Raw genomic sequence first — 27,074 nt, 5'->3', positions numbered from 1 at the left:
CTCAATAAGTATTGTTTTACTGTACATGTAATCCCCATGATAGCCTCAATAAGTATTGTTTTACTGTACATGTAATCCCCATGATAGCCTCAATAAGTATTGTTTTACTGTACATGTAATCCCCATAGCCTCAATAAGTATTGTTTTACTGTACATGTAATCCCCATAGCCTCAATAAGTATTGTTTTACTGTACATGTAATCCCCATAGCCTCAATAAGTATTGTTTTACTGTACATGTAATCCCCATGATAGCCTCAATAAGTATTGTTTTACTGTACATGTAATCCCCATGATAGCCTCAATAAGTATTGTTTTATTATACATGTAATCCCCATGATAGCCTCAATAAGTATTGTTTTACTGTACATGTAATCCCCATGATAGCCTCAATAAGTATTGTTTTACTGTACATGTAATCCCCATGATAGCCTCAATAAGTATTGTTTTACTGTACATGTAATCCCTATGATAGCCTCAATAAGTATTGTTTTATTATACATGTAATCCCCATGATAGCCTCAATAAGTATTGTTTTACTGTACATGTAATCCCCATGATAGCCTCAATAAGTATTGTTTTACTGTACATGTAATCCCCATGATAGCCTCAATAAGTATTGTTTTACTGTACATGTAATCCCTATGATAGCCTCAATAAGTATTGTTTTACTGTACATGTAATCCCCATGATAGCCTCAATAAGTATTGTTTTATTATACATGTAATCCCCATAGCCTCAATAAGTATTGTTTTACTGTACATGTAATCCCCATAGCCTCAATAAGTATTGTTTTACTGTACATGTAATCCCCATGATAGCTTCAATAAGTATTGTTTTATTATACATGTAATCCCCATAGCCTCAATAAGTATTGTTTTACTGTACATGTAATCCCCATGATAGCCTCAATAAGTATTGTTTTACTGTACATGTAATCCCCATGATAGCCTCAATAAGTATTGTTTTATTATATAAGTAATCCCCATAGCCTCAATAAGTATTGTTTTACTGTACATGTAATCCCCATAGCCTCAATAAGTATTGTTTTACTGTACATGTAATCCCCATAGCCTCAATAAGTATTGTTTTACTGTAGGAATCCCCATAGCCTCAATAAGTATTGTTTTACTGTACATGTAATCCCCATAGCCTCAATAAGTATTGTTTTACTGTACATGTAATCCCCATAGCCTCAATAAGTATTGTTTTATTATACATGTAATCCCCATAGATCTCAATAAGTATTGTTTTACTGTACATGTAATCCCCATGATAGCCTCAATAAGTATTGTTTTACTGTACATGTAATCCCCATAGCCTCAATAAGTATTGTTTTACTGTACATGTAATCCCCATAGCCTCAATAAGTATTGTTTTACTGTAGGAATCCCCATAGCCTCAATAAGTATTGTTTTACTGTACATGTGATCCCCATAGCCTCAGTAAGTATTGTTTTACTGTACATGTAATCCCCATGATAGCTTCAATAAGTATTGTTTTACTGTACATGTAATCCCCATGATAGCCTCAATAAGTATTGTTTTACTGTACATGTAATCCCCATAGCCTCAATAAGTATTGTTTTACTGTACATGTAATCCCCATAGCCTCAATAAGTATTGTTTTACTGTACATGTAATCCCCATAGCCTCAATAAGTATTGTTTTACTGTACATGTAATCCCCATAGCCTCAATAAGTATTGTTTTACTGTACATGTAATCCCCATAGCCTCAATAAGTATTGTTTTACTGTAGGAATCCCCATAGCCTCAATAAGTATTGTTTTACTGTACATGTAATCCCCATAGCCTCAATAAGTATTGTTTTACTGTACATGTAATCCCCATAGCCTCAATAAGTATTGTTTTATTATACATGTAATCCCCATAGATCTCAATAAGTATTGTTTTACTGTACATGTAATCCCCATGATAGCCTCAATAAGTATTGTTTTACTGTACATGTAATCCCCATAGCCTCAATAAGTATTGTTTTACTGTACATGTAATCCCCATAGCCTCAATAAGTATTGTTTTACTGTAGGAATCCCCATAGCCTCAATAAGTATTGTTTTACTGTACATGTGATCCCCATAGCCTCAGTAAGTATTGTTTTACTGTACATGTAATCCCCATGATAGCTTCAATAAGTATTGTTTTACTGTACATGTAATCCCCATGATAGCCTCAATAAGTATTGTTTTACTGTACATGTAATCCCCATAGCCTCAATAAGTATTGTTTTACTGTACATGTAATCCCCATAGCCTCAATAAGTATTGTTTTACTGTACATGTAATCCCCATAGCCTCAGTAAGTATTGTTTTACTGTACATGTAATCCCCATAGCCTCAATAAGTATTGTTTTACTGTACATGTAATCCCCATAGCCTCAATAAGTATTGTTTTACTGTACATGTAATCCCCATAGCCTCAGTAAGTATTGTTTTACTGTACATGTAATCCCCATAGCCTCAATAAGTATTGTTTTACTATACATGTAATCCCCATAGCCTCAGTAAGTATTGTTTTACTGTACATGTAATCCCCATAGCCTCAGTAAGTATTGTTTTACTGTACATGTAATCCCCATAGCCTCAATAAGTATTGTTTTACTGTACATGTAATCCCCATAGCCTCAATAAGTATTGTTTTACTATACATGTAATCCCCATAACCTCAATAAGTATTGTTTTACTGTACATGTAATCCCCATAACCTCAATAAGTATTGTTTTACTGTACATGTAATTCCCATAGCCTCAATAAGTATTGTTTTACTGTACATGTAATTCCCATAGCCTCAATAGATATCAATGTATATATATGCCTCAGTTCAAACATCAGCCTATTGATATAGTTTAATCCCAATTGAAGAAGGATCATTACAAAAGAGAGACATAAAAAGTACATTGTACACCACAAAACAGGCTTTTAATTAGTCACTGTGGCTTATCCAGACAATCTGGGTTTCTAATTATTGCAACATGGTTTTTGTTGATTATTTTCTAGAATTTTATATAAAATATATATATATGTATATAAAAAACAATTTAACAGTCTGATGATCTACGAAATTTGTTTTCACTCATGTAAAATGGACACGAGTCAAATGCTTTTAATTAATGAATTTTAAAATATTACACTGTTTAAAGGGACAGCGAGCTTTACAGGTTGCCTCCCTTTAATTACAAATCTGATGTTGGCAGGATTTCTACAGGATAATACTGAATAATGCCATATCTAATGAGACTTCTGGTGTTCTATACTAGCTATATGATCTTTCTTCCTATTTTCGATAATGTGTTATTGGTGAGCAAAATGCAGACTAATAATTAATAAAAGTCAATAATCAACAGAACAAATATTGAACATTGATAAAATCTTTCCCTGTCAATACCTTCAGAAAGACATGGTAAACATTGCAGAAGAAACAGTTATGTGTCCTGTAAACATTACACAGCAGTGGTCAATAAGTAATGCTATATATAGAGGCAATTAAGATGATCTATAGAACAGCAATAGTAATGACAGCTGTGTTTCTTTCTCTGGTAACAAATACCACGCAGATACTTACTGTGTCACTCGACTTTTAAGTCTTATACATCATCAAGCAACTTTACAGATGTTTATACAGTAAAATCAATCTTGTCCTGAGAGACCAGTTCCTATGTACTATCATAGAAGGGTTCATTTAATGTCTTATGTTAATGTGCATTATAAACATTTATGCAGTAAGATGTTTATAAACCAACAAAGATAATATTTTCATAGCAAATCCTGCATGTTTATACCAGACATTTTACTTGGTGGTGTTGTGATGTGTAAATGGTGTTGTAACATGTATAGATGGTGTTGTGATATGTGCATATGGTGTTGTGACATATATATATGGGGTTGTGACATGTATATATGGTGTTGTGACATGTATATATGGTGTTGTGACATATATATATGGGGTTGTGACATGTATATATGGTGTTGTGACATGTATATATGGGGTTGTGACATGTATATATGGTGTTGTGACATGTATATATGGTGTTGTGACATGTAGATGGTGATGTGACATGTATATATGGTGTTGTGACATGTATATATGGTGTTGTGATATGTATATATGGTGTTGTGACATGTATAGATGGTGTTGTGACATGTATATATGGTGTTGTGACATGTATAGATGGTGTTGTGACATGTAGATGGTGTTGTGACATGTAGATGGTGTTGTGACATGTATATATGGTGTTGTGACTTGTATATATGGTGTTGTGACATGTATATATGGTGTTGTGACATGTACATATGGTGTTGTGACATGTATATATGGTGTTGTGACATATATATATGGTGTTGTGACATATATATATGGTGTTGTGACATGTATATATGGTGTTGTGACATGTATATATGGTGGTGTGATATGTATATATGGTGTTGTGACATGTATATATGGGGTTGTGACATGTATATATGGTGTTGTGACATGTATATATGGTGTTGTGACATGTATAGATGGTGGTGTGACATGTATATATGGTGTTGTGACATGTATATATGGTGTTGTGACATGTATATATGGTGTTGTGACTTGTATATATGGTGTTGTGACATGTATAGATGGTGTTGTGACATGTATATATGGTGTTGTGACATGTATAGATGGTGTTGTGACTTGTATAGATGGTGTTGTGATATGTATATATGGTGTTGTGACATGTATAGATGGTGTTGTGACATGTATATATGGTGGTGTGATATGTATATATGGTGTTGTGACATGTATATATGGTGGTGTGATATGTATATATGGTGTTGTGACATGTATATATGGTGTTGTGACATGTATATATGGTGTTGTGACATGTATATATGGTGTTGTGACATGTATATATGGTGGTGTGATATGTATATATGGTGTTGTGACATGTATATATGGTGTTGTGACATGTAGATGGTGTTGTGACATGTAGATGGTGTTGTGACATGTATAGATGGTGTTGTGACATATATATATGGGGTTGTGACATGTATATATGGTGTTGTGACATGTATATATGGTGTTGTGACATGTATAGATGGTGTTGTGACATGTAGATGGTGTTGTGACATGTATATAGGTGTTGTGACATGTATATATGGTGGTGTGATATGTATAGATGGTGTTGTGACATGTAGATGGTGTTGTGACATGTAGATGGTGTTGTGACATGTATAGATGGTGTTGTGACATATATATATGGGGTTGTGACATGTATATATGGTGTTGTGACATGTATATATGGTGTTGTGACATGTATAGATGGTGTTGTGACATGTAGATGGTGTTGTGACATGTATATATGGTGTTGTGACATGTATATATGGTGTTGTGACATGTATATATGGTGTTGTGACATATATATATGGTGTTGTGACATGTATAGATGGTGTTGTGACATGTATATATGGTGTTGTGACATGTATATATGGTGTTGTGACATGTAGATGGTGTTGTGACATGTATAGATGGTGTTGTGACATGTATATATGGTGTTGTGATATGTATATATGGTGTTGTGACATGTATATATGGTGTTGTGACATGTATATATGGGGTTGTGACATGTATATATGGTGTTGTGACATGTATATATGGGGTTGTGACATGTATATAGTGTTGTGACATGTATAGATGGTGTTGTGACATGTATATATGGTGTTGTGACATGTATATATGGTGTTGTGACATGTATATATGGTGTTGTGACATGTATAGATGGTGTTGTGATATGTATAGATGGTGTTGTGACATATATATATGGTGTTGTGACATGTATAGATGGTGTTGTGACATGTATAGATGGTGTTGTGACATGTATAGATGGTGTTGTGATATGTATAGATGGTGTTGTGACATATATATATGGTGTTGTGACATGTATAGATGGTGTTGTGACATGTATATATGGTGTTGTGACATGTATATATGGTGTTGTGACATGTATAGATGGTGTTGTGACATATATATATGGTGTTGTGACATGTATAGATGGTGTTGTGACATGTATAGATGGTGTTGTGACATGTATATATGGTGTTGTGACATGTATATATGGTGTTGTGACATGTATATATGGTGGTGTGACATGTATATATGGTGTTGTGACATGTATATATGGTGTTGTGACATGTAGATTGTGTTGTACTATGTAGATGGTGTTGTACTATGTAGATAGTGTTTTGATATGCAGATAATGTTGTGATATGTAGATGTATGGTGTTGTGACATGAAAATGGCTTGTTTGTGATGTGTAAATCACATTGTGTGATCTTTGAATGATGTAAGACCTTTAAATGGTGTTATTTAACTATAAAATAGTGTTGTTTGACCTTAGAATGGTGTGTTGTGACTCCAAATTGGCATTGGATGACCTTGGAATGATGTTTTGTGTCCTTGAAATGGTGTTGTGTGATCTTTGAATGGTGTTTTATGATCTTGGAATGGTGTGTTATGACCTGTGAACTGTGAAGTTTGAATGCTCCTGTTGTTTAAACTCACCAGACCAATAAAGATACAAAAGAGCTGTACAACATCAGTGTAGGCTACTGAGTACAGGCCCCCAAATAAGGTGTAGAAAGTGGCTACACAAGCAGACACTATGATGGACGTCTTGATGTCAAGGTCTATAATCACTGACAGAGTAGCACCTGGAATAGAGGAAAGTACCTGATATACCTGTAACCCAAACCATCATGCTGGATTCTTTTTTCATGATTTAAGGTAGATTTTTTGGCACCATACCCATTTAATCCCTGTCATAAGTATGACAATATCCCAGAGATTTACAGGATAATAATGTAAAAAATGTCAAGTTGATTTGTAGTTACCTCTTCCTACAACAGTCATAAATACTAATTATTAAACAAAATGACTACCATACATGTATTTGAGGTCAGTGTATTGTGACATACTGTATACATGTTTTATTTTACGTCATCTTATGGTAATAAACGGCCTATTTCACATCACACTGGGTATACTGGTTGTCATTTTTATCCTATGTATCGTGCTGTGTGACTACTATGAGTAAGTAGTTACCAGAATCGCACATCATCAAACCTATTTCTATCTTACTGAAATTACATAAATGTAATCATGTAAAAACTGCCATCAGCTGTACAATATAGGATCTGGAGATATCTTATTGTTGGTAAATGAAAGAGGGTGGCCTACCTAGAGCACCTAAGATTGCTGCCGACCAAAACACCTCCCCAAGGAGTGCGGGTATATACAGCAATCCTCCCATTCTCTCGCCATACTTTTGTTGGAATGGGTCCAACATGGTGACATAACCTTGAGATCGCATTCTCTCGGCAAAAAAATACCCTCCTGTAAAAGGAAACATGCATGTATATGTATATTTCTCTTTTTCACTTGAAAGTGTTGTCAATCAAAGATCAAAACTAGCTGATTTCAAATTGTAAAATTAAACAAATAAGTAAATTTGATAATTTTCTAGTAAAAGTTGTTCTTCAGTTCAACACAAACAAATTTCAAGTTTCCAACAAAGTATTTGTAACACAGAACCACACAGAACTTTTTACATGACGTTGGACCTACGCATTTCCGTATTCGTATATCTTATAAAACAAGTAAATCTTTTACAATATCTTTTATTCCTGTAACTTTGTATTTATATGTATGTATATATATATATTTGTATGGTTTTTCTATTCTTGTAACTTTGTATTTATATGTATGTATTTGTATGGTTTTTCTATTCCTGTAACTTTGTATTTATACGTATGTATTAGTATGGTTTTTCTACAATAAAGCTATAGGAGCTAGGTCTCACCAAGACTGACGGTGACTTTTTCAGTAACATAAGGTAGAATGTGAAGATAACAACACCAATACTTCCTTACATGTACTTACAGGAATATCTACAACGTTAGTATGTAGCTGATTTCAGACATAACTTACCAAATACGAGACTTAAAGCATAGCCGAAGGGAGCTTGGCACCAGACAAATCCATCAGTGTAGATGACCTCTGCTGTCCCATTTATAAAACCACCTCCTACCCATGTTGCTGTTCATATGCAAAACACAGTAAATATGTAATATTATGACTTACTTCATAACATTCTCCACAGATCAAAAAAGGAAAAGATTTTATAATTTGTTACAATCTAAAAATCAAGAATATCCATCTGACTATAATAACAATTCCCCATATCATTTTACTCTAAACTTATGAGGATAGAAAAGCACTTATATACTGTAGTTTTGTCAGATGGGGACCGTCAGGAACACACTGAGGTATTGGGTTCAATGTCAACAACCCCTTAACGCATTCACTTCTGACTACATTTGGCTTATTCTGTTCAGTTTGTTCTCCACTAGAACAGTTTTGATCACACATTTATATGGGAGTCAGTTTACAGGTTTAACTCATCATCAGGACACTGTTATACATGTCGCTGGTCCACTCTACCAGGGTGGGGTCAAAATATCAATGTAACTTCAATCATTCTACCATCAATTATGTAAGCTTCACCCACTAAAACTTCCATTTCTTTTATAGGTTAGTATAGTTAACTAATCATTATGAAGAACACTTTAAAACTTACAGTTAACAAGAGGCCCATGGGCATTATCATTTTATGATCTGTCACCCGAGTTTTGAAGTATATATACATGTACTGATAGCATGTGTTTTGTTTATGAATGTCAAGGTCAATCGTTTCAACAAAGTTTGAAGTACACCATCTCAGCACACTACTTGCCCATTATCATGTTATGATGGTTATTGATAACAAGTCATTACTACAAAGTGATTGAAGTATATCAAAACATCTGACCACATAGAACAGGTTGATCTGACCACATAGAACAGGTTGATCTGACCACATAGAACAGGTTGATCTGACCACATAGAACAGGTTGATCTGACCACATAGAACAGGTTGATCTGACCACATAGAACAGGTTGATCTGACCACATAGAACAGGTTGGTCTGACCACATAGAACAGGTTGGTCTGACCACATAGAACAGGTTGATCTGACCACATAGAACAGGTTGATCTGACCACATAGAACAGGTTGATCTGACCACATAGAACAGGTTGGTCTGACCACATAGAACAGGTTGGTCTGACCACATAGAACAGGTTGATCTGACCACATAGAACAGGTTGATCTGACCACATAGAACAGGTTGGTCTGGCCACATAGAACAGGTTGATCTGACCACATAGAACAGGTTGGTCTGACCACATAGAACAGGTTGATCTGACCACATAGAACAGGTTGATCTGACCACATAGAACAGGTTGATCTGACCACATAGAACAGGTTGATCTGACCACATAGAACAGGTTGATTGGAAGAGATTGCTTGAGACTTCGTGTTACCTAAAATTCCTAAAATGGCATCCTAAAACATTTACAGTGGTTAAATACAATAAATGATCCTAATCAAAATATACTCACAGTGGCTAAGTACAGTAAATAATCCTAATCAAAATATACTCACAGTGGCTAAGTACAGTAAATAATCCTAATCAAAATATACTCACAGTACAGTAAATAATCCTAAAATACAATACTGTTGCTAAATACAGGAAATAATCTTAAATATAATGGGTTTTTTTAATTTAAAATTTTTTAAGAACAGCAAATAAGGCTAAAATACAGTTAAATGCCGAAAATATCCTCATATACATTAATGCAGTTAAATACTGTAAATATCCTAAAATACAACAATGGTTAAATGCATTAAATAATCATAAAATACAAAAATACATTACAGGAGTTAAATGCAGTAAATATCCTAAAATACATTACAATGGTTAAATGCAGTAAATATCCTAAAATATATTATAATGGTTAAATGCAGTAAATATCCTAAAATACATTACAATGTTTAAATGCAGTAAATATCCTAAAATATATTATAATGGTTAAATGCAGTAAATATCCTAAAATATATTATAATGGTTAAATGCAGTAAATATCCTAAAATACGTTACAATGGTTAAATGCAGTAAATATCCTAAAATACGTTACAATGGTTAAATGCAGTAAATATCTTAAAATATATTATAATGGTTAAATGCAGTAAATATCCTAAAATATATTACAATGGTTAAATGCATTTAACATCCTAAAATATATTACATTGTTTAATGCATTTAATATCCTAAAATACGGGGTGTATGTTACAATGATTAAATACAGTAAATAATCCTAAAATGCATTGCAGAGGTTGAATAAACTTAGCAAATAATTTCACAACTAAAGGATTGCAACTATACAATTTGTTTATTAAATTCAGTGACAAATGCATATCAATCTAGTCTAAAAACATGTATTTTATGTAAATGTTCCATAAACAAAATGTGTAAAGATATCAATTAATTCTGGTCAGCAAGTGATATACATTTTGTATATTTATATATAAACCTGTCATACAATCCCTATATAAAATATTTCAAATAAATAAAAGATAAAAGTGGGGAAATCCCCAAAAAAACCAACGTCCATTCAATGTATTTTAGGAAAGAGTTTGTCTTCTAGGTCTAAACATATTTTAAATATTTCAAATAAGTTCATGACAAAAACAGTAAGTATCACACATACACTATCCTCTTATGTATGTCATAGGTTGATCAACATGAGGACTATCTTGTATATACTTTATTCTCTTAATTATTATATCAGTAGCATAGCCAATGGTATGTAAATAGCTGGTCACAGGGTCGTGGCTAAGAACTGTCATATCAGCATTGCTATTAGCCTTGTCTCCTCCCAAGTGCCCCGAACCCCAACTCCATCTTTTTATTCTCTATTGATCAAGTCTGGGAGCTTTGTTCTTTACTCTAGCCTCCTGGTTATTGCACAGATAAACAAGAATATCCAAACAGCCCCGACAGCTTATTACACTCAATAATTGGATTATGCCATTGTCCATTAGGAAAGATTCCACAAACTAGAGTCTTTACCAGGAAAACTCAATAATTTATCTCCTGCTACAGCCTACAAATGCAGTTAATGAGTGGGTGAGGGGGTTTTGGAAATCCAATGATGGTATTGGTTACATCTAAATCCTGATGTGATGTGATACAGCTCTGTGTGGGCTCGTGCTGTCCCAACATCCTGCGCACAAACTACCACTGTAAAATCAATACCCACGGTTCTAAATGAAAAATTGCCCCATACTTGTATTTAGACAGTATTTCACAATACTTTTAAAACATGTAGCTCCCACATACAATAGGAATTGCTTCGTCAACTAGAATGTTCATTACAGCAATTAAAAATTTTGGAAGTTTGATTACTTCATTTTTAATGTTCTTGAAAAAAGTTTATTTGACTCAGTCGACCTCTGTACACATGTACCACAGCCCTATTTATATTTTACTTGGGACAGATCCCTCATGCAGGACTATAAGTACCATAACATGAAATGAAAACTCTAGAGAAAATCCAGAACTAGGAAATTAGTATTATTGTTTCAAATTGTACATACAGAAATACTGAAGGTGTCCTTGGTCTAATGGCTAACTTAAAACCCAAGCTGACCGTCAAGGGTATCCTCATATACAGTATATGGCATTTGTAACAAGTTTGTAAACAAAAGAGGTCCAATAGACCTGAATCATGCATCTGTTCTGAGGCTGATGAGGTGAAGACTTTAATTAATGAAAGATTTGAATATAATACATGTTTGAGTTGATTAGGTCATGAATGTGGAAGTCTAAATCATACACTTATTTTAGGAACTTTTACTAATTTATTACAAGTCTGATGTTGTTACCCAAGAAATTTTGTAATTTAAAAACAATTATTATCATCAAGGACAGGTCATTGGAATTCATTTTAACAATTAAACTTCATAGCTTTTTATCTCATCCAGCCTCTGGTGTAATATCAGTGCCCTGCGTGAACACGTTAGCTTAGGCCATTCATCCAGGCCGCTACAAGCTCAATCTTAAACCCAATGGCCGTTTTGTTAATAAGAAGTTGTTTAAACCACATTTGATGTTTGCCACCACATCAGCTTGCCCTTTGGGCTGATGAGCTAAAATCTACAGAATGAAGTCACTATTTACATAAAGTGATGAAATTTTTTAATTGTTAAAGAGGACCTAATAATGCTTGGTATCCTGAAACAGGTACTCATCTGAGGTATTTTCAAACTTGATCTTTGTATGACTTTGATCAAAAGAAATGCATGAAATGGCTATATGTATTATCGCATGACATCAGTTTCAGATGAGACACGAGTCATCGATGTGGTTGTATGGCAGCCATAAAAATTATCTATAAAACTAATTATCTAAGCACTTATGATTTTAGGAATTTATTACCATGTTTATCCTGTATGGCCAACACATTAACTTTTTCTCAAAGGTAGAGGTGAGAATATTGCAGGACAAAGAAATAGCTACCATTTGTTAGCATTATACTGTTCAGGAGATAAATGGATAAAAAGCAATAACAATTTACTTATGAAAACCTCAGTTCTGATCAAAATAAAGATAAAAAACATTTTTATTTTTTCTTTCCATACAAACCATATTTCATGATAACATTTATTTGGTACTATTATTTATTTGCAAATAAGTCCCTGCCCATGAATAGGCTCTAACCCCAAAATAAGTTCTTGTCCATAAATAAGCTCCAACCCACAAATAAGCTCCTACCCATAAATAAGTCCCTGCCTATAAATAAGCTCCAACCCACAAATAAGTCCCTGCCCATAAATAAGTCCCTGCCCATAAATAAGTCCCTGCCCATAAATAAGCTCATGCCCATAAATAAGATCCAACCCACAAATAAGTTCTTGTCCACAAATAAATCCCTGTCCACAACTATTTGCTTAGTCCCTTTAACCCACAAATAAGTCCCAGTTTAAGTCCCTGTCCTAAGCTCCTGCCCGCAATACAGGGGCTTATTTGAGGATGAATATGATCTACAAACTTACACCACTGAAAATCTGGTTGCTTCCAAGAAAATACTTACCAGGGTAATCATTATTCTCAGAATGTCTTCAGAAATTAAATTATATTTGAAAGACAAATGAAGATGTTTTTGCCAGCTTTTTTTAAAGTCAAAATAGCACATATTTCACAGTTAAACTGTTTAGAAGGGCATCAATCTCTGCATTAAATGGTATGGATGGTAATCAGAGCCCCAGACTGTCTGTAACAGATCTATGACGGGCCCTGGGGGACACTTACAATCCCATTACACTCATCATCCTATCAAAGCAAGGCTCCAATGCTATATTGATTGATACCTCAGTTCAAGTGAAAATTTCCATAATTAAATTTGGAGCTAATGACTGAATCTTGACAATGTGTTGTTCTCCCAGATGAGGGTTCGAGCCTGCATGAAGATCCCTGGATTTAGGTATTACCACCTATTAATATGAGATACATGTAACCTGACAGTACGTGCCATATCACACCACAATATTTCTTCGAACAGCTAGACCCACACGCCCATCAACTGTAGAACAGCCTGTTAAACTGTATTACTCCCTAGTGAATTCATAACCATGTTCTAACAAGAGAGGAAAATGAACATGATCAAATTATCTCTAGACTGTTGTATTCCACATTCCTCTGTATACGTGTATAATGATAGTCAATTTTTGTTCCATTTTTTTCAATTTTACAGCTTGTTTCCAATTCCATGTGGTTTAAATTTTAAAATTCTCAAATTATGACATTCATTGAAATGTTGTATGGACAATTGCTGAATTCTTCTGGACTAGCCAACTCAAGTTCAGTCTCAAGGTTGTCTGACTTTGAGAGTCATATTCAATGATCTGAAGGCTATATGCCTTAAAACATATCTAATATTAACATGTACAATCAGTTGTTTTCAGAATGTTATCAACAGACTTTGGGATCCCGAAGAGTGTTTTATATAAATGTATTAACTTAAGATGGCCTTCCATAAAATGTATATTTTAGATATGAAATTTTTAGGTTGTCTCATACATTTTGGACTTATATACAAAATGTATATAATTACAGGTAAGATGAACTCAAAAGTATTATAAAGTAAAAATCGACTGGAATCAGCTTATTCATTTATTTTGTATTTTGATATATAATGTAAAATTGTACATGTAAATGTTTTTTGTATTAATTGCTATTGGACAGTTACCTGTCATAGTAAACACTCCGACCACCACGCCAATGTTCCTTCCCGCTAGCATCACATTCTCGCTGTCCTCTTCCTGTCCAGAACGCTTCGACTTTCTCGCTGCCCATAGACCCACCAGCAGGATGAGAAGGTAAAACACTATTACAGAAACCAGACCAGCCACATGTACAGCCATTTTGTTAGGAGTCCTGCTCTCTTATCTCAAAATCCTACAACATAATAATATCATTTGTGTACAGCTATACCACTGTACTGTTTAAAATTCAATAAGACACACATATTGCTAAATTACCTAGAACTACAAATATGATTAAAAAAAATAGAGCCAACACCGACTTCAAGGTAAATGGGATCTTCAGCTTGGATACTTAAAGTATGCAGGGTGATTAACAGGAGTATATAATTATAACAATGGGAATTAATCGTAACAAGGTCAAGTGTACACATCTATGTTTGTAACTAAACTTTTTTAACCGTCTACTAGTTTCTCCTCTAAGGTTGAGGCTTCATCTAGAGGCGAAACTAGTCAACAAATAAACAAGTTTAGTTACAAACATAGTTGTGGACACTTGAACTTGTTGCAATTAATTCCCAAAGTTGTAATTAATTAGTGGATGTAAATTCTGATGTGTTACCTGAAAAAGGAATGTTTCATATGTAATTAAAATACCTACATGATGTTGAAAGTCTTTCATTCACTTGTAGTCCATACAAATTCACACACAAAATGTTTTTTCCCATTCTATATTTACACTAATTATGGCTACAGCCACTAAGATAATTATATAACATGTCTGAAACATCAGTATATTTCTAGTAGAAATTGCTATTCTGCCTAAAGCCCATGACATACCCAGTATCTTTATTAAATTCAACAGGTTACCTAGCAGGTATATCAATGTCACTTAATCTCAAGATAAGCAAAAAGAAAGTAATCAAAATACAAATGTATATAGTAATTCAAGAACAAGAATTCCCCAGAAGTGCTTGTGTCACGTGTGCAGAAAATTGGATGATTACAAGAGTTATTGCATGGAAACAGATTTTATATTTAAAGTAAAAGTACCCTTGACCTTTGACCTTTGGACCAGTTAAAAAAAAATTCTATGCAAACACTTATGGCAAGGAAATTAAGACTGCATGAAGTTATAGTTTGATTGGCCAAAGGAAATTTTAGTTTTTGCATGTAAACAAATTTCCCATTCTTAGTAACAGTGACCTTGACATTTGACCTTTGGACCTGAAAAGCAATTCTAAAGGGCTTGTGGTAAGGAGGATCTGAATAAAGTTTGATTTTGATCGGACCAAGGGAACTTGAGTTATCGGAAACAAATTTCCATTTTCATGAGTATGACAGAATATTGATATTTTGACAAGTGCCAAGCACACGTGAAAAATATCAAAATAATTCTGTCATACGAGTGAAATATATGTTATATTAAACAGGAAACCATTCAATTTTCTTTTTATTGCATTTTATATACTTAAAAACAAAATTAAAAACAGCGAAAAATTAATAGTGTCAAAAAGTGTGGGAATCAGTAACATAATTCATGATGCATCTCTTTGTGTTGTTACTCCACATGAACTTGACATCACCATTTTCAAAGGACTGATCAGCCCAAATGAAGCTTTTTCTGCTGTTATCAGAGAACCTTTGCATGGAAAGCTAATGTCGAGTGAGTATTTTGTCAAAAACTAGTCTGAATATTTCAGAAATACAGAAAAATAACCAATTTATCCAATCTTTGCTTCAATTGGAAAAATCGGCAAGCTTCAATGAGGTGAATACAACGGTTTGCTCTGATTAGCCAAAAACGAAAAACTTATATTTTCACTTCAAAACTTATATTTTCACAGCAAAATCTTATATTTTCACTGCTCATTGCTGCAGTGAAAATACAAGTTTTATTAGCTTGATAAATTTCTATATTTTACCGACAAAAAAAATAATAAATATGCCTTTTACATCAAAATAAGTCAAATGTGTGACCTTAGACCATTTAATCTTGAAAAATGACTACCCAAACTTTTATAAACACCACATCTGCTTATCACAGTGTGCCATAATGGGAAATTCAAGAAAGTGAAATATTTTTGACAGTATATTCCTGGACCAATTGATAGAAACAGTAACCTTGACCTTGTCCTTGTAATAAAATGAAATATTTCTTAGTGTTGACAGTTTCATAACATTGCTGTTTCCAAAAAGGGACAAGAAACATTTTTTTTTCAAATTTGACGATTCATTTTGTATTTGTTTCATAACAAAATGCTTCAAAGATAAAATTGATATAAAAAATTTAACTAGAAAATGTCTGTAATTAAGACATAAATGCCCACGCTGTCCCAAAACCTTAGTTCCTGAGATTAGTTAGTTACAGTGCACTGGGACGGGATGGGGACTGGGACGGGATGGGGACTGGGAAGGAACGGGACTGGGAGCGGGGATGCAATGCGACGCAATGTACATGGTAACATTATATGTTACACCCCCCCCCCCCCCCCCCCCTCCCCCATTTTATGGTGGGGACATAAAAAAGGTCACAACAATGTAAATCTAGGATACATTCCATTTACTGTCCATGGTTTCAGATACTATGCACTATGGCTGAACATCTTAGGTACTGCAACCACTACTGCCCAGCAAAGTCATTACAAATCTATTACAAACCCATTACAAAACCATTAAAAACACTGATTCCATTAAAATTGGCCATTATTTCTCGTTTCCATTTTTGGGACAAACCTGGAGTTAAGTAATGTAATGGGCATTATTTTTCTAAATTTCAATTACTTTCCTATTAATATTTTCTTTGTAATGGTCATTAACAAAATAATGGCCATTATTTCATGTTTTGTATTTTTCTTAATGGCCTTTATTCTGTTTGTAATGGCCATTAGAGTGGAGTCATCATAATGTTATGGCCATTACTAACTGTGGATTTTATGTACTCCCATAACATTTTCCATTTAATGGCCACAACAAATTATGATTACAATGTAATGGCCATTATTTATTGGTAACTTCATGTAATGCCCATTACATTTTCCATTTAATGGCCATAACAAATTATGATCACAATGCAATGGCCATTACTTATTGGTACCTTCATGTAATGCCCATTACATTTTCCATTTAATGACCATAACAAATTATGGTCATAATGCAATAGCCATTACTTAATGGTACCTTTATGTAATGCCATTACATTTGTTATTCCGATGTGCAATTCCTCATAAGTAACGTTTTTTTTCTTGTAATGGCCATTACAAATATTACAAATATCATCACATTATATTGTAATATATACGACAATGTTTAATATACTACCATGAATTGTTGACCTTAAATTAATGTATTATTTCAGTATCTTATTTTTCATTATATTGTTATTGTTGAATTCCATGTCTATATTACAATTTTGTTGTTGGCTTAAAGAAGAATAAGGAAACTGTACAGGCTTACTAAACCCCTTCACAATAAAAAAAACTTCAAATTTCCCGCCAAATTTTCCCGCCAAATTTTTCCCGCCCAATAACTTCAAGCAGGAGAGTTCCAATACATGGCAGCCATGAGGCTTTTATCACACATATGAACAACATGTTATTTTACAAATGAAGGGAAGTATTTATCTTTAATACCTGGTTCATGATTAATACAAGACTACCAGGAAATGAAATATTCAACTCTGGAAGTATGTCAACCTGTTTATAGGTAAGAATTAACTTAAAACCAATCACCATGCATGTGACCCAATTTACATAGTGTACATTATATTCAAACAGCTTTGGCATTTCTTAAATTGTATTGCCTATTCAACCAAATTGTACAAACACACATCATATGTACATTGAGAATTAATGCAATAATGAACATAAATCACTCTTACATGTATCTGAAGAATATTAAAAGGATTTTGGGTCCACATGATTGTGTACTGTGAATATCCATTTTTGAAGCAGTTATCAATTTGAAACAAATGATGGATCACTTTGAATGCAATTTTTAATGGAAGGACTACATGTACAACGATATTGTCAAACATGCATAGTGATAAAGCTCATGATGAACTTTGATGAAATTAAGTGGTAAAATGCATTTTCTAAATTTTCTGAATGCGTCTAATGTAATGGTCACATGTAGGTACATTAATTTTGTATACCTGTATATATATAATGGCCATTACACTTTTGTTTGTAAAAATGTAATGGCCATTACCATTGTGTTGATCTTTAAACAGTTTTTGTACTTTAAAAGTAATGGTCATTATATTTGTAAAAATTATGGCCATTAAAGTGTATTTTCTTGCAATGGTCTTTTAGTTTTGTACACCTTTAATGGGCATTACACCTTTTCTGACGAAATGTAATGGCCATTACAGAGTACACTTCAGAAAGTAATGACACCGTTAATGGGCATTACAAAAATGGTTTTGCTCCAAACCTAATGGTCATTACATTGAAAACTAATTATTGATGGCCCTATTACATTGTAATGGCAATTACTTAGTGAAAACTTTAATGGGTTTGTAATGGGCAATTTGACAGTAGTGATAAGATTTAATGACTATTAATGTTTTTGTCAAACCATTAAAATCCTTAAAATGCATTTAAATTTTATTGTTTTTTTTTTCAGACCCATTAATTTTGTACCTTTAATAGTCATTAATGTTAAATTAAAAGCCATTATTAAAATAATTAATGATCATTATAAATGTTTTGTTAATAGCCATTAAAATGTATTAATTAAGTACCATGAACTAATTGATTTGTTTCAACCCTTTGATGATCATTAAAATTGAAAACTGTCACATTTAAAGACTATCAAACTTGTATTAAAATTTTTCAATTAATAGCAATTAAAGGTACAAAATTAATAGCATGATTGATGGTTTTATGATGGGAAATTTTAATGGGGTTTTTAATGGCCGTTTTAAGGGCTTGGGTATGCAGTAGTTAACCACAGTAATGTTCAGATCGCCTCCATTCTGATAAAGTCCAATATAAAAATCATTACACTGAGAACACACAACGCCAAAGATAACATTACAGGTCTTACAATCCATGTCTCTTTTGACATCGAAATTAAATTTTAAAAGTGAAGGTACTGCTTTACACAATAAGTTTACATGTTTCACAGCATGGCGTTCTACATTTAGAAACATTTGCACATTTAGTATTCCCTTAATCTGAACTTGGAACTTGTCAAAATGTGTCCGAGATTTTTAGGTTGTCTTTTACTATTGACGAAAATATACCTGGTACTTGTGAAAAACTCTCCTCATTTTATCGTTACATTGTTTTAATTAGCTCTTCACATTTACTACAAATAATTGAATACATGTCAAAATTACGAGGATTGAAGGTAGATACAAAGGTGTTACTAATTTTGTGCCACCAACAGAATTGCGGGATGTAAAGGGTCCCTTTTCAATTGCGAATTGGTTTCCTTTTTCTATTATTTTTTTCAATAGCCTTGATTTTTCAAAAATACTGTGAGTTCATCTAGTCTTTTCCACATCGCTTTGCGTTTTCACTTACAATAGACATAATGTGTGATGCTAGATTGAACGGAAGATTAATCTTGATATGTTTGGGATGGTTAGAATAAAAATTCAAGTAATTATTAAGCGAATCTAAAGGCTTTCTATACAAATCTGTTGATAAAGTATTACCCATTATATCAACTAACACATCCAGAAAAGGTAGCAAAGAATCACTAACTACAGTTGTCTAACAAATTGATTGAGATCATTGTTAAGTTCCGTTACAGAAATATTTTCGGAGCATCATTATAAAACAATCGTCTAAAAACTGAAAAAAGTTATTTTCAAGAAAATTATGATGTTCTCTACAGTGTTTATTTTCCAATGTAGTATACAGTTTTTCTTCTAAATAGCCCAGGACCAGAGTAGCATATGTATAGGTGTAACTTTGGTACGAATAGCTTTAACACTTTTTTATGGTAATATACCGTATAGCGGGAAAATTTAGCGGTCATAAAATTTGGCGATTTGGTCATAAAAACTGAAAGTTTAATTTTGGCGAGTTAAAATTTAGCGATTTCCATTAAATCTAGGGTTTTAATTTGGCGTTGAACATATATATTACCTACCGGTATATATAGATAATTATGTTATGCCCATACATTCTATCCATGCTGATTAAGTGTGTTGTCAAATTAGTGTTTATATGAGTATGTGTACAAGCAACAGACAAAGAGAATTTAATCAACCGTATGCTATCGACGTGGTCCTCTATTGTATGATGTGTATACGTACAGGTATGTTAAACAATGAGTCTACAGGTAAAGTGTTAACATCAGTCCATTGAATGGTAAGGGTAGATGGCTTTGTTTTCACAAAAAATAATAATGATGCGATATATGTCATACTTGTATTGCTATACATGTACATGTATCTTGAGTAGTTGTTTAGCTCAACCAACATTACGCACCAGTCGTTACTCTCGGGAGTTATCAAAGGCAAATGGCGATCGGAACGGAAACTAATGGCAAAATTGAAATTTCGCGTCTTTTTAATTGGCGGTGTTAAAATTTGACGGGTTAAATTTTGGCGATCTATATACGGGCCCGCCAAATCGCCAAATTAAAGCCCCGCTAAAATTTCCCGCTATACGGTATATCATAAACAGAACACATTTCTGTCAAGAATAATTTCCAAAGCATTCAGAAGAAATACATGATCAAAATGTTGAATGATAATTTCAGGATGTTTTTTCAACCAATATCTAATAGCTCTCAACCCTAGGTCTATGGTTATCTTGGTGTACAATCTTACATCAAATGTTACTAATTTTGAACTAGGTTGCAATTTTTTGGCAAAGGTTTCAAAAATCAAAATCATCTCTTTTGAAACTTGATGGAATTACAATGAGGTTTCAAAATTATATCAATAAAATGGCTGAGATATATATATATAGCTTTTATTTTTTATTACAGTCCAAGTAGAAAGAAATAACATGGATAATTTCCTAGGCGATGTGACTTGATTGGCTAAAATTAGAGGTCATCTGAGCATGACCCTGATTGCGATACCATTACATTTTTAATGAATGTCTGTGTATATAATAATGTTTACTGAGAGTATACCACATAATACAGTCAAACTTCAATGTTTCGAAGTTCAAGGGACAAACAGAAAAACTATTCATGGTTGACAATAGATTGATGTTTTCTTGATAATGACCATAGCTACGTTACATGTCCTCAGTGTCTTCGTGTTGATCGCCACCTGTAAGGCTCACATCAAAAAGTTTAGTTTATTTACCTCGATCAAGCCCAACAAAATGAAAATACTTTTCATCAATTATACCTAAGCATTTTATCAAACAAACATGTATCGGTTACAAAACAACTATATCATGTTTAACAGATAAAGCAAAAGAAGTACAATGCACACTTAGGTTAACGCTTTTCTGCTGAAGACACGTTTTTACATTACATCCCTATTGTCAGTCAGGACATTTGCGAGAGAGGTGTGAAATCTTGCCGCGGAGGTCACGACAAACACCTGTCCAGTGGTCAGTACAGGTAAATTTTTTGTTCGAATCATGAGATGTGCATTACCTATAATATCATAGCTAATGGTCCATAAAAAAATTTGATACATCGAAAACTTCCATTTGTAAAAATTCGAATCATACATAGGTCCGTTAGTAGTGTTATACAGTGAGGAAATTCGGGACCAAGAAAAAAGTTTGATACAGGGAGAAATTTGAATCAACGAAGTTCGATTCAATCAAGGTTTGACTGTATATGCCATTGTTTTAAATCAGCATTGTATACCATCCATAATATATATATTTTGTCAGTCAGCACATTTATCTTATATTTTATAGATAGTGTAAAAGATATTTTTCTCCGAAAATTAATTAATTCTAAATTCAACAAATCAATTGATTTTTTTAACTTAAGCATTGATATTTCTATTAGATAATTAAACCATTATTGTTAGAACCAGTTAAATTAATACTCCAGACTAATTTTGCATATGATTTAAGCATTCACATTAGAAGACTGCATTAACAAATATCAATAATAATGATCTAAAAATTGGTATCCATGCAAATAAAACATAACTCCTTTTAATTGATTCTGGTCACTTATGATTCAATAAAATGGAAAATATTGATCAATTACTAAAAAATTGAAATATTCAATTAACCACGACATTTACAAAGTTGTTATATCCCACTAAAATAATGGCATTTTGTGATAATTACAGATCCTATTTACAGATCAACTTTTGATTTTAGAGATTAACAAACACAAGAGCGATTTACTGTTTGTATTATTTTTATAAGAGGATGACACAAAGGCAATTAAGAGCTCTCGTTTTCCTGCTTCACATTTACTGGTAAAACACTCCACCATGTCAGGATAGTTGTTCGGAGTGACAATCCTTATTTCCGCCACCACTATTTGTAGAGGTGTTTGTATGTGGGGCTGAGTGCTCTCCAATCTACTCAGGATTTCCCCAGCAATGGCTTCAGTCAATGCTGATAATGGATGACAGGAGAGCGGAATCAGTCAGCCTTCTATTGTGCAATGCTAACCCTTCTGTTTCTGTTCCCACATTAGGTAGGATTCAAAGAAATATTAATTTGCCTCAAATTGTAGGAGTTCTGGAGATGTCATGGTAATTGTTAAATGTCAAAGACATTCTCTGGAGGACAACACCTTTGTCTATACATCCCAGTAAATACATCCCAGGAAATTCTCAAGATGTTAGAATTATAACAATGACTTGGCTATTGTTGATACAGAATCATGAGAATGTGATCCAAGTGTTTATTTGTATCCAACTGATTGCTATCCATAGAACATATTGTTACAATTAAAAAATAAATATATTATTTGCAGGTGCCATTTTTATTACCTTATATCATAAACTTGAATCTGTCAGAATTGCAAATAGCTCTCAATTTATTCCTTTCGAAATAAACTTTTGGGACCCCCTTTATTTTGGCTTGCTGCATGCATATTGAACAATCCTGATCATTAAAAGCACTTCAATGATTGTGCTGGCTACAAACGAGCCAATAATGACAGAAATCATGCCTCTGAACAGTCCTCCATCAGGCCTCAACTATCCTTATATGGAAGCATGAAGCCATCAATACCAGGCACTAGTCCACTAATGAAAATAAAACGAGGCTAGCCCTGACATATAGATGTATTTACTGATCAACACACAGCACTATATATACATAGTTAGACTCCCTTCCTGTCAACTTGGTGCTATTTATACAACAAATTACCATAAATCTATCTTAATTAGCAATTTAATTTGTATAATTTCTCCAGCTGAAACCTTGAAAATATCACCAAGTGATTAATTTGCGTCATTTCATTTCAAATATTTGCAAGACTACACATTTATAGTTTTATTACACAATTTTAACTATTTTTCAGCCAGACAGCAGATCTATATATATAAATACAAAGTATATGTAACATAGTAACACAATTGACCAAGGAAGACAACTTTGTGACTTGTGCCTTGACCAGGTCTCGAACTCACGATCGAGTACAACTTCGACAAGAAATTAAAATCTTTATCTTCGGATCACCAACACATAGTGCTTATGATACATTGTGCTAATTATTTGATATATAACATAGTAACACAATTGACGAAGAAAGGCAACCAATCGCCCAGCCAGAAATACCGCAGCTTATACCGCTGCACCACATCAGTGTTCTTGCTTTTATTAATCAATAAAAAATAATGTGATTGGCTAAAATTTCCTTAAAACCTACAGTATTTTAGGATTGTCATCTTCATTTTTACTGTAGCAATTTGACAATATACACTGTTCACACGATAGTCATCGGAAACATTGATATTACCAACCTTTATATTAATAAGATGCAAAATATATATTAGTCATTTATGCTCTTTTTAATTATCTGTTTCGATAAAAAAAAAAAGACAAAAAGAAAACTGTTTCATAAATGAAGTGATACTTGTACTTGTAATGGTAAACTTATGTGAAGTAAAACTTATACATGTAATGGTAAACTGTTATGTGAAGTAACACTTGTAGTTGTAATGGTAAACTGTTATGTGAAGCAACACTTATACTAATGGTAAACTGTTATGTGAAGCTACACTTATACTAATGGTAAACTGTTATGTGAAGCATTTCTAAAGATATAATTATATCTTAACAGCACATCGAAAAACAGTAAATTTCTGCAAAAAAAAAAAAAATCATTACACTAGTTCTTAAGTAATTAATGACATGGCTGGTCAATATGACCTTTTATCTGGAATCATGATTTTAGCCAATCAGATAGTTTAAAAAATATCTTTTTATAATATGTTGTCGTATTTATAAAAATACTTGCTATATTAAACCAATAGATCTAATCAACAAACTATTAATTGTTGTTACATGTACAAGAACTTTTGTTTCATGTTTTAATGTACTACATGTACTATGTAAAATTTAATATTGATATCAATGAAAAGAAGGATTTTAAGATATATAGGAATGCCAAAAATCTCAACAGTTTTGCAATTTTTGTGAATCAATAAGAATCATAGTCAAACCTTCTTGTTATCAGCTCGAAGTCAGTGGATTCATGAACAAACTTCCCAAATATTTGTGGTAATCAAGTATACATGTCCATATTGAATTATTGACACTGAATTTGTACTTAAGCAAGCCCAGAGTCTTCAGTTATAACGATGTTTGGCTGTATTTCTTTCATCAGATTTCTTAAAGAAGCATGTACACTAATTTTGCATGATGTAATTTTTAATTTTTCCAACTGGATACATTCAGAATTTGTTTATTTGAATCCTTGTGAAACCAATTGATCATTATCAGATTTTGACTACATGTGCCTTTAACTGTAGCTTCAAGTTTCGGATGAGAAACAGACTCTTTAGCTATTGTCCCCAGAGATGTTTTTACTCACAGAGAAACAAAGGTACATGTTTAATCCCTCTTTGTCCTCCCCTCCCTCACCCCTTCCTCCATTTCCCCTTCCCCTTCCTTCTCCCCCTTCCCCTCCTCCCTTCCTCATTCCCCCTCCTCCTCCATTTCCCCTTCCTTCTCCCCCTTCCATATCCTCCCTTCCTCCTCCTCCCCCTTCTATATCCTCCCTTCCCCTTCATCCTCCCCCTTCCCCTTCCTCCTCCCTCCCCTTCCCCTCCCCTTCCTCAACTTCCCCTTCCCCCCTCCTCCCTTCTCCTTTCCCTATCCTCCCCCACTTCCCTTTTCTTCTCCCTCCTCCCTCCTTCACCCCTCTTCCTCCATTTCTCCTTCCTTCTCCCCTTCCCCCTCCTCCCTTCATCCTTCCCCCTCCTCCTCCACTTCCCCTTCCTTCTCCCCCTTCCCTGTCCTCCCTTTCTCCTTCCCCTCCTCTACTTCCCCTTCCTTCTCCCTTCCTCCTCCCTTCCTTCTCCCTTCCTCCTCCCTCCCCTTCCCCTCCCCTTCCTCAACTTCCCCTTCCTTCTCCCCCTTTCCCCCTCCTCCTCCATTTCCCCTTCCTTCTCCCCCTTCCATATCCTCCCTTCCTCCTCCTCCCCTTCTCCCCCTTCTATATCCTCCCTTCCCCTTCATCCTCCCCCTTCCCCTTCCTCCTCCCTCCCCTTCCCCTCCCCTTCCTCAACTTCCCCTTCCCCCCTCCTCCCCTTCCTCCTTTCCCTATCCTCCCCCACTTCCCTTTCCTTCTCCCTCCTCCCTCCTTCACCCCTCTTCCTCCACTTCTCCTTCCTTCTCCCCTTCCCCCCTCCTCCCTTCATCCTTCCCCCTCCTCCTCCACTTCCCCTTCCTTCTCCCCCTTCCCTGTCCTCCCTTCCTCCTTCCCCTCCTCTACTTCCCCTTCCTTCTCCCTCCTCCTCCCTTCCTCCTTCCTTCCCCCTCCTCCTCCACTTCCCCTTCCTTCTCTCTCTCCCCAACATCTACTTGGAAAAACCAAAAATCAGATTAGACTGATGAATGATGATAAAGTAGTCACATGAGAGAATAGTTCAAATAATCACAGGCCTTTTTCAAGGATTTGTGAATGACATGTATTGTCTTCTATAAATAGCCATTTTTTACTTTTTATTAATAAATTGTCTTCTATAAATCGCCAATTTTACTTTTTATTGATTATTTTTATTTGAGGTGAGGACATATGGGGTTGGAAATGAAATCAGGACACATGGGAATCAGAAATGAAGAGTGAGGACACACGGGAATCGGAGATAAAGAGTAAGGACATATGAGAATGGGCAAACGAAGGATGAGTGGGTTTCCAACTTACAACCTAGAGGTGGAGGGCTAGTGATTGGATACAGAGGGTACTTAAGGTTCCAAAGCAACAGGGTACTTTCATTGTAAAAAATGTAATTGTAATAAGAAAAGAATTTTCTGCTTTTACTTTGGTGCACCTAAGCACTTCAATGCACAGGCATCATTTGGTACAAAGATATCAAAAATACATGTATACGTTTCCAAATACATTATGATGAGGAGCTTATAATATGTACACAAGTTTCATGACTCAACAATAAGTTAATATAAGTTATCATTTTCATTAAAGGTACCGAATTACTGTATAAGTATTAGAATAGATTAAATCATCCAGCATTATATAATGACCCGACATGACTGACCTCTTCATCTTTAAACCTATCCCTTATACACTATTACTTCCATCAATGAAGCCTGGCTCTTACTATTGGACACTACGACAGTCTATAGGATCATTACATCATGGTGATGTGTACCTATTAGACACTGACTTGGTAACACTGTGACAGTCTATAGGATCATTACATCATGGTGATGTGTACCTATTAGATACTGACTTGGTAACACTACGACAGTCTATAGGATCATTACATCATGGTGATGTGTACCTATTAGATACTGACTTGG

The 27,074-nt window shown here is 34.1% G+C and overlaps 1 protein-coding gene across 1 annotated transcript in view; it reads right to left on the bottom strand.

Moving 5' to 3' along the window:
• Nucleotides 1–27,074, bottom strand: part of LOC117328349 (high-affinity choline transporter 1-like) — a 53,383-nt gene that overhangs the window by 5,806 nt on the left and 20,503 nt on the right. Inside the window, exons 3-6 of the mRNA XM_033885878.1 lie at nucleotides 14,169–14,377; nucleotides 7,968–8,075; nucleotides 7,218–7,373; nucleotides 6,543–6,691 (exon numbers count right to left, since the gene is read on the bottom strand). Of these exons, the coding sequence (XP_033741769.1) occupies nucleotides 6,543–6,691; nucleotides 7,218–7,373; nucleotides 7,968–8,075; nucleotides 14,169–14,343 (588 nt within the window). The 5' untranslated portion in view covers nucleotides 14,344–14,377. The remainder of the gene's footprint in view (nucleotides 1–6,542; nucleotides 6,692–7,217; nucleotides 7,374–7,967; nucleotides 8,076–14,168; nucleotides 14,378–27,074) is intronic.

Source organism: Pecten maximus, chromosome 1 (assembly GCF_902652985.1).
Source record: "Pecten maximus chromosome 1, xPecMax1.1, whole genome shotgun sequence".
Classification (NCBI taxonomy): Eukaryota; Metazoa; Mollusca; class Bivalvia; order Pectinida; family Pectinidae; genus Pecten; species Pecten maximus.
This window is presented reverse-complemented; position numbering and strand designations above follow the sequence as displayed.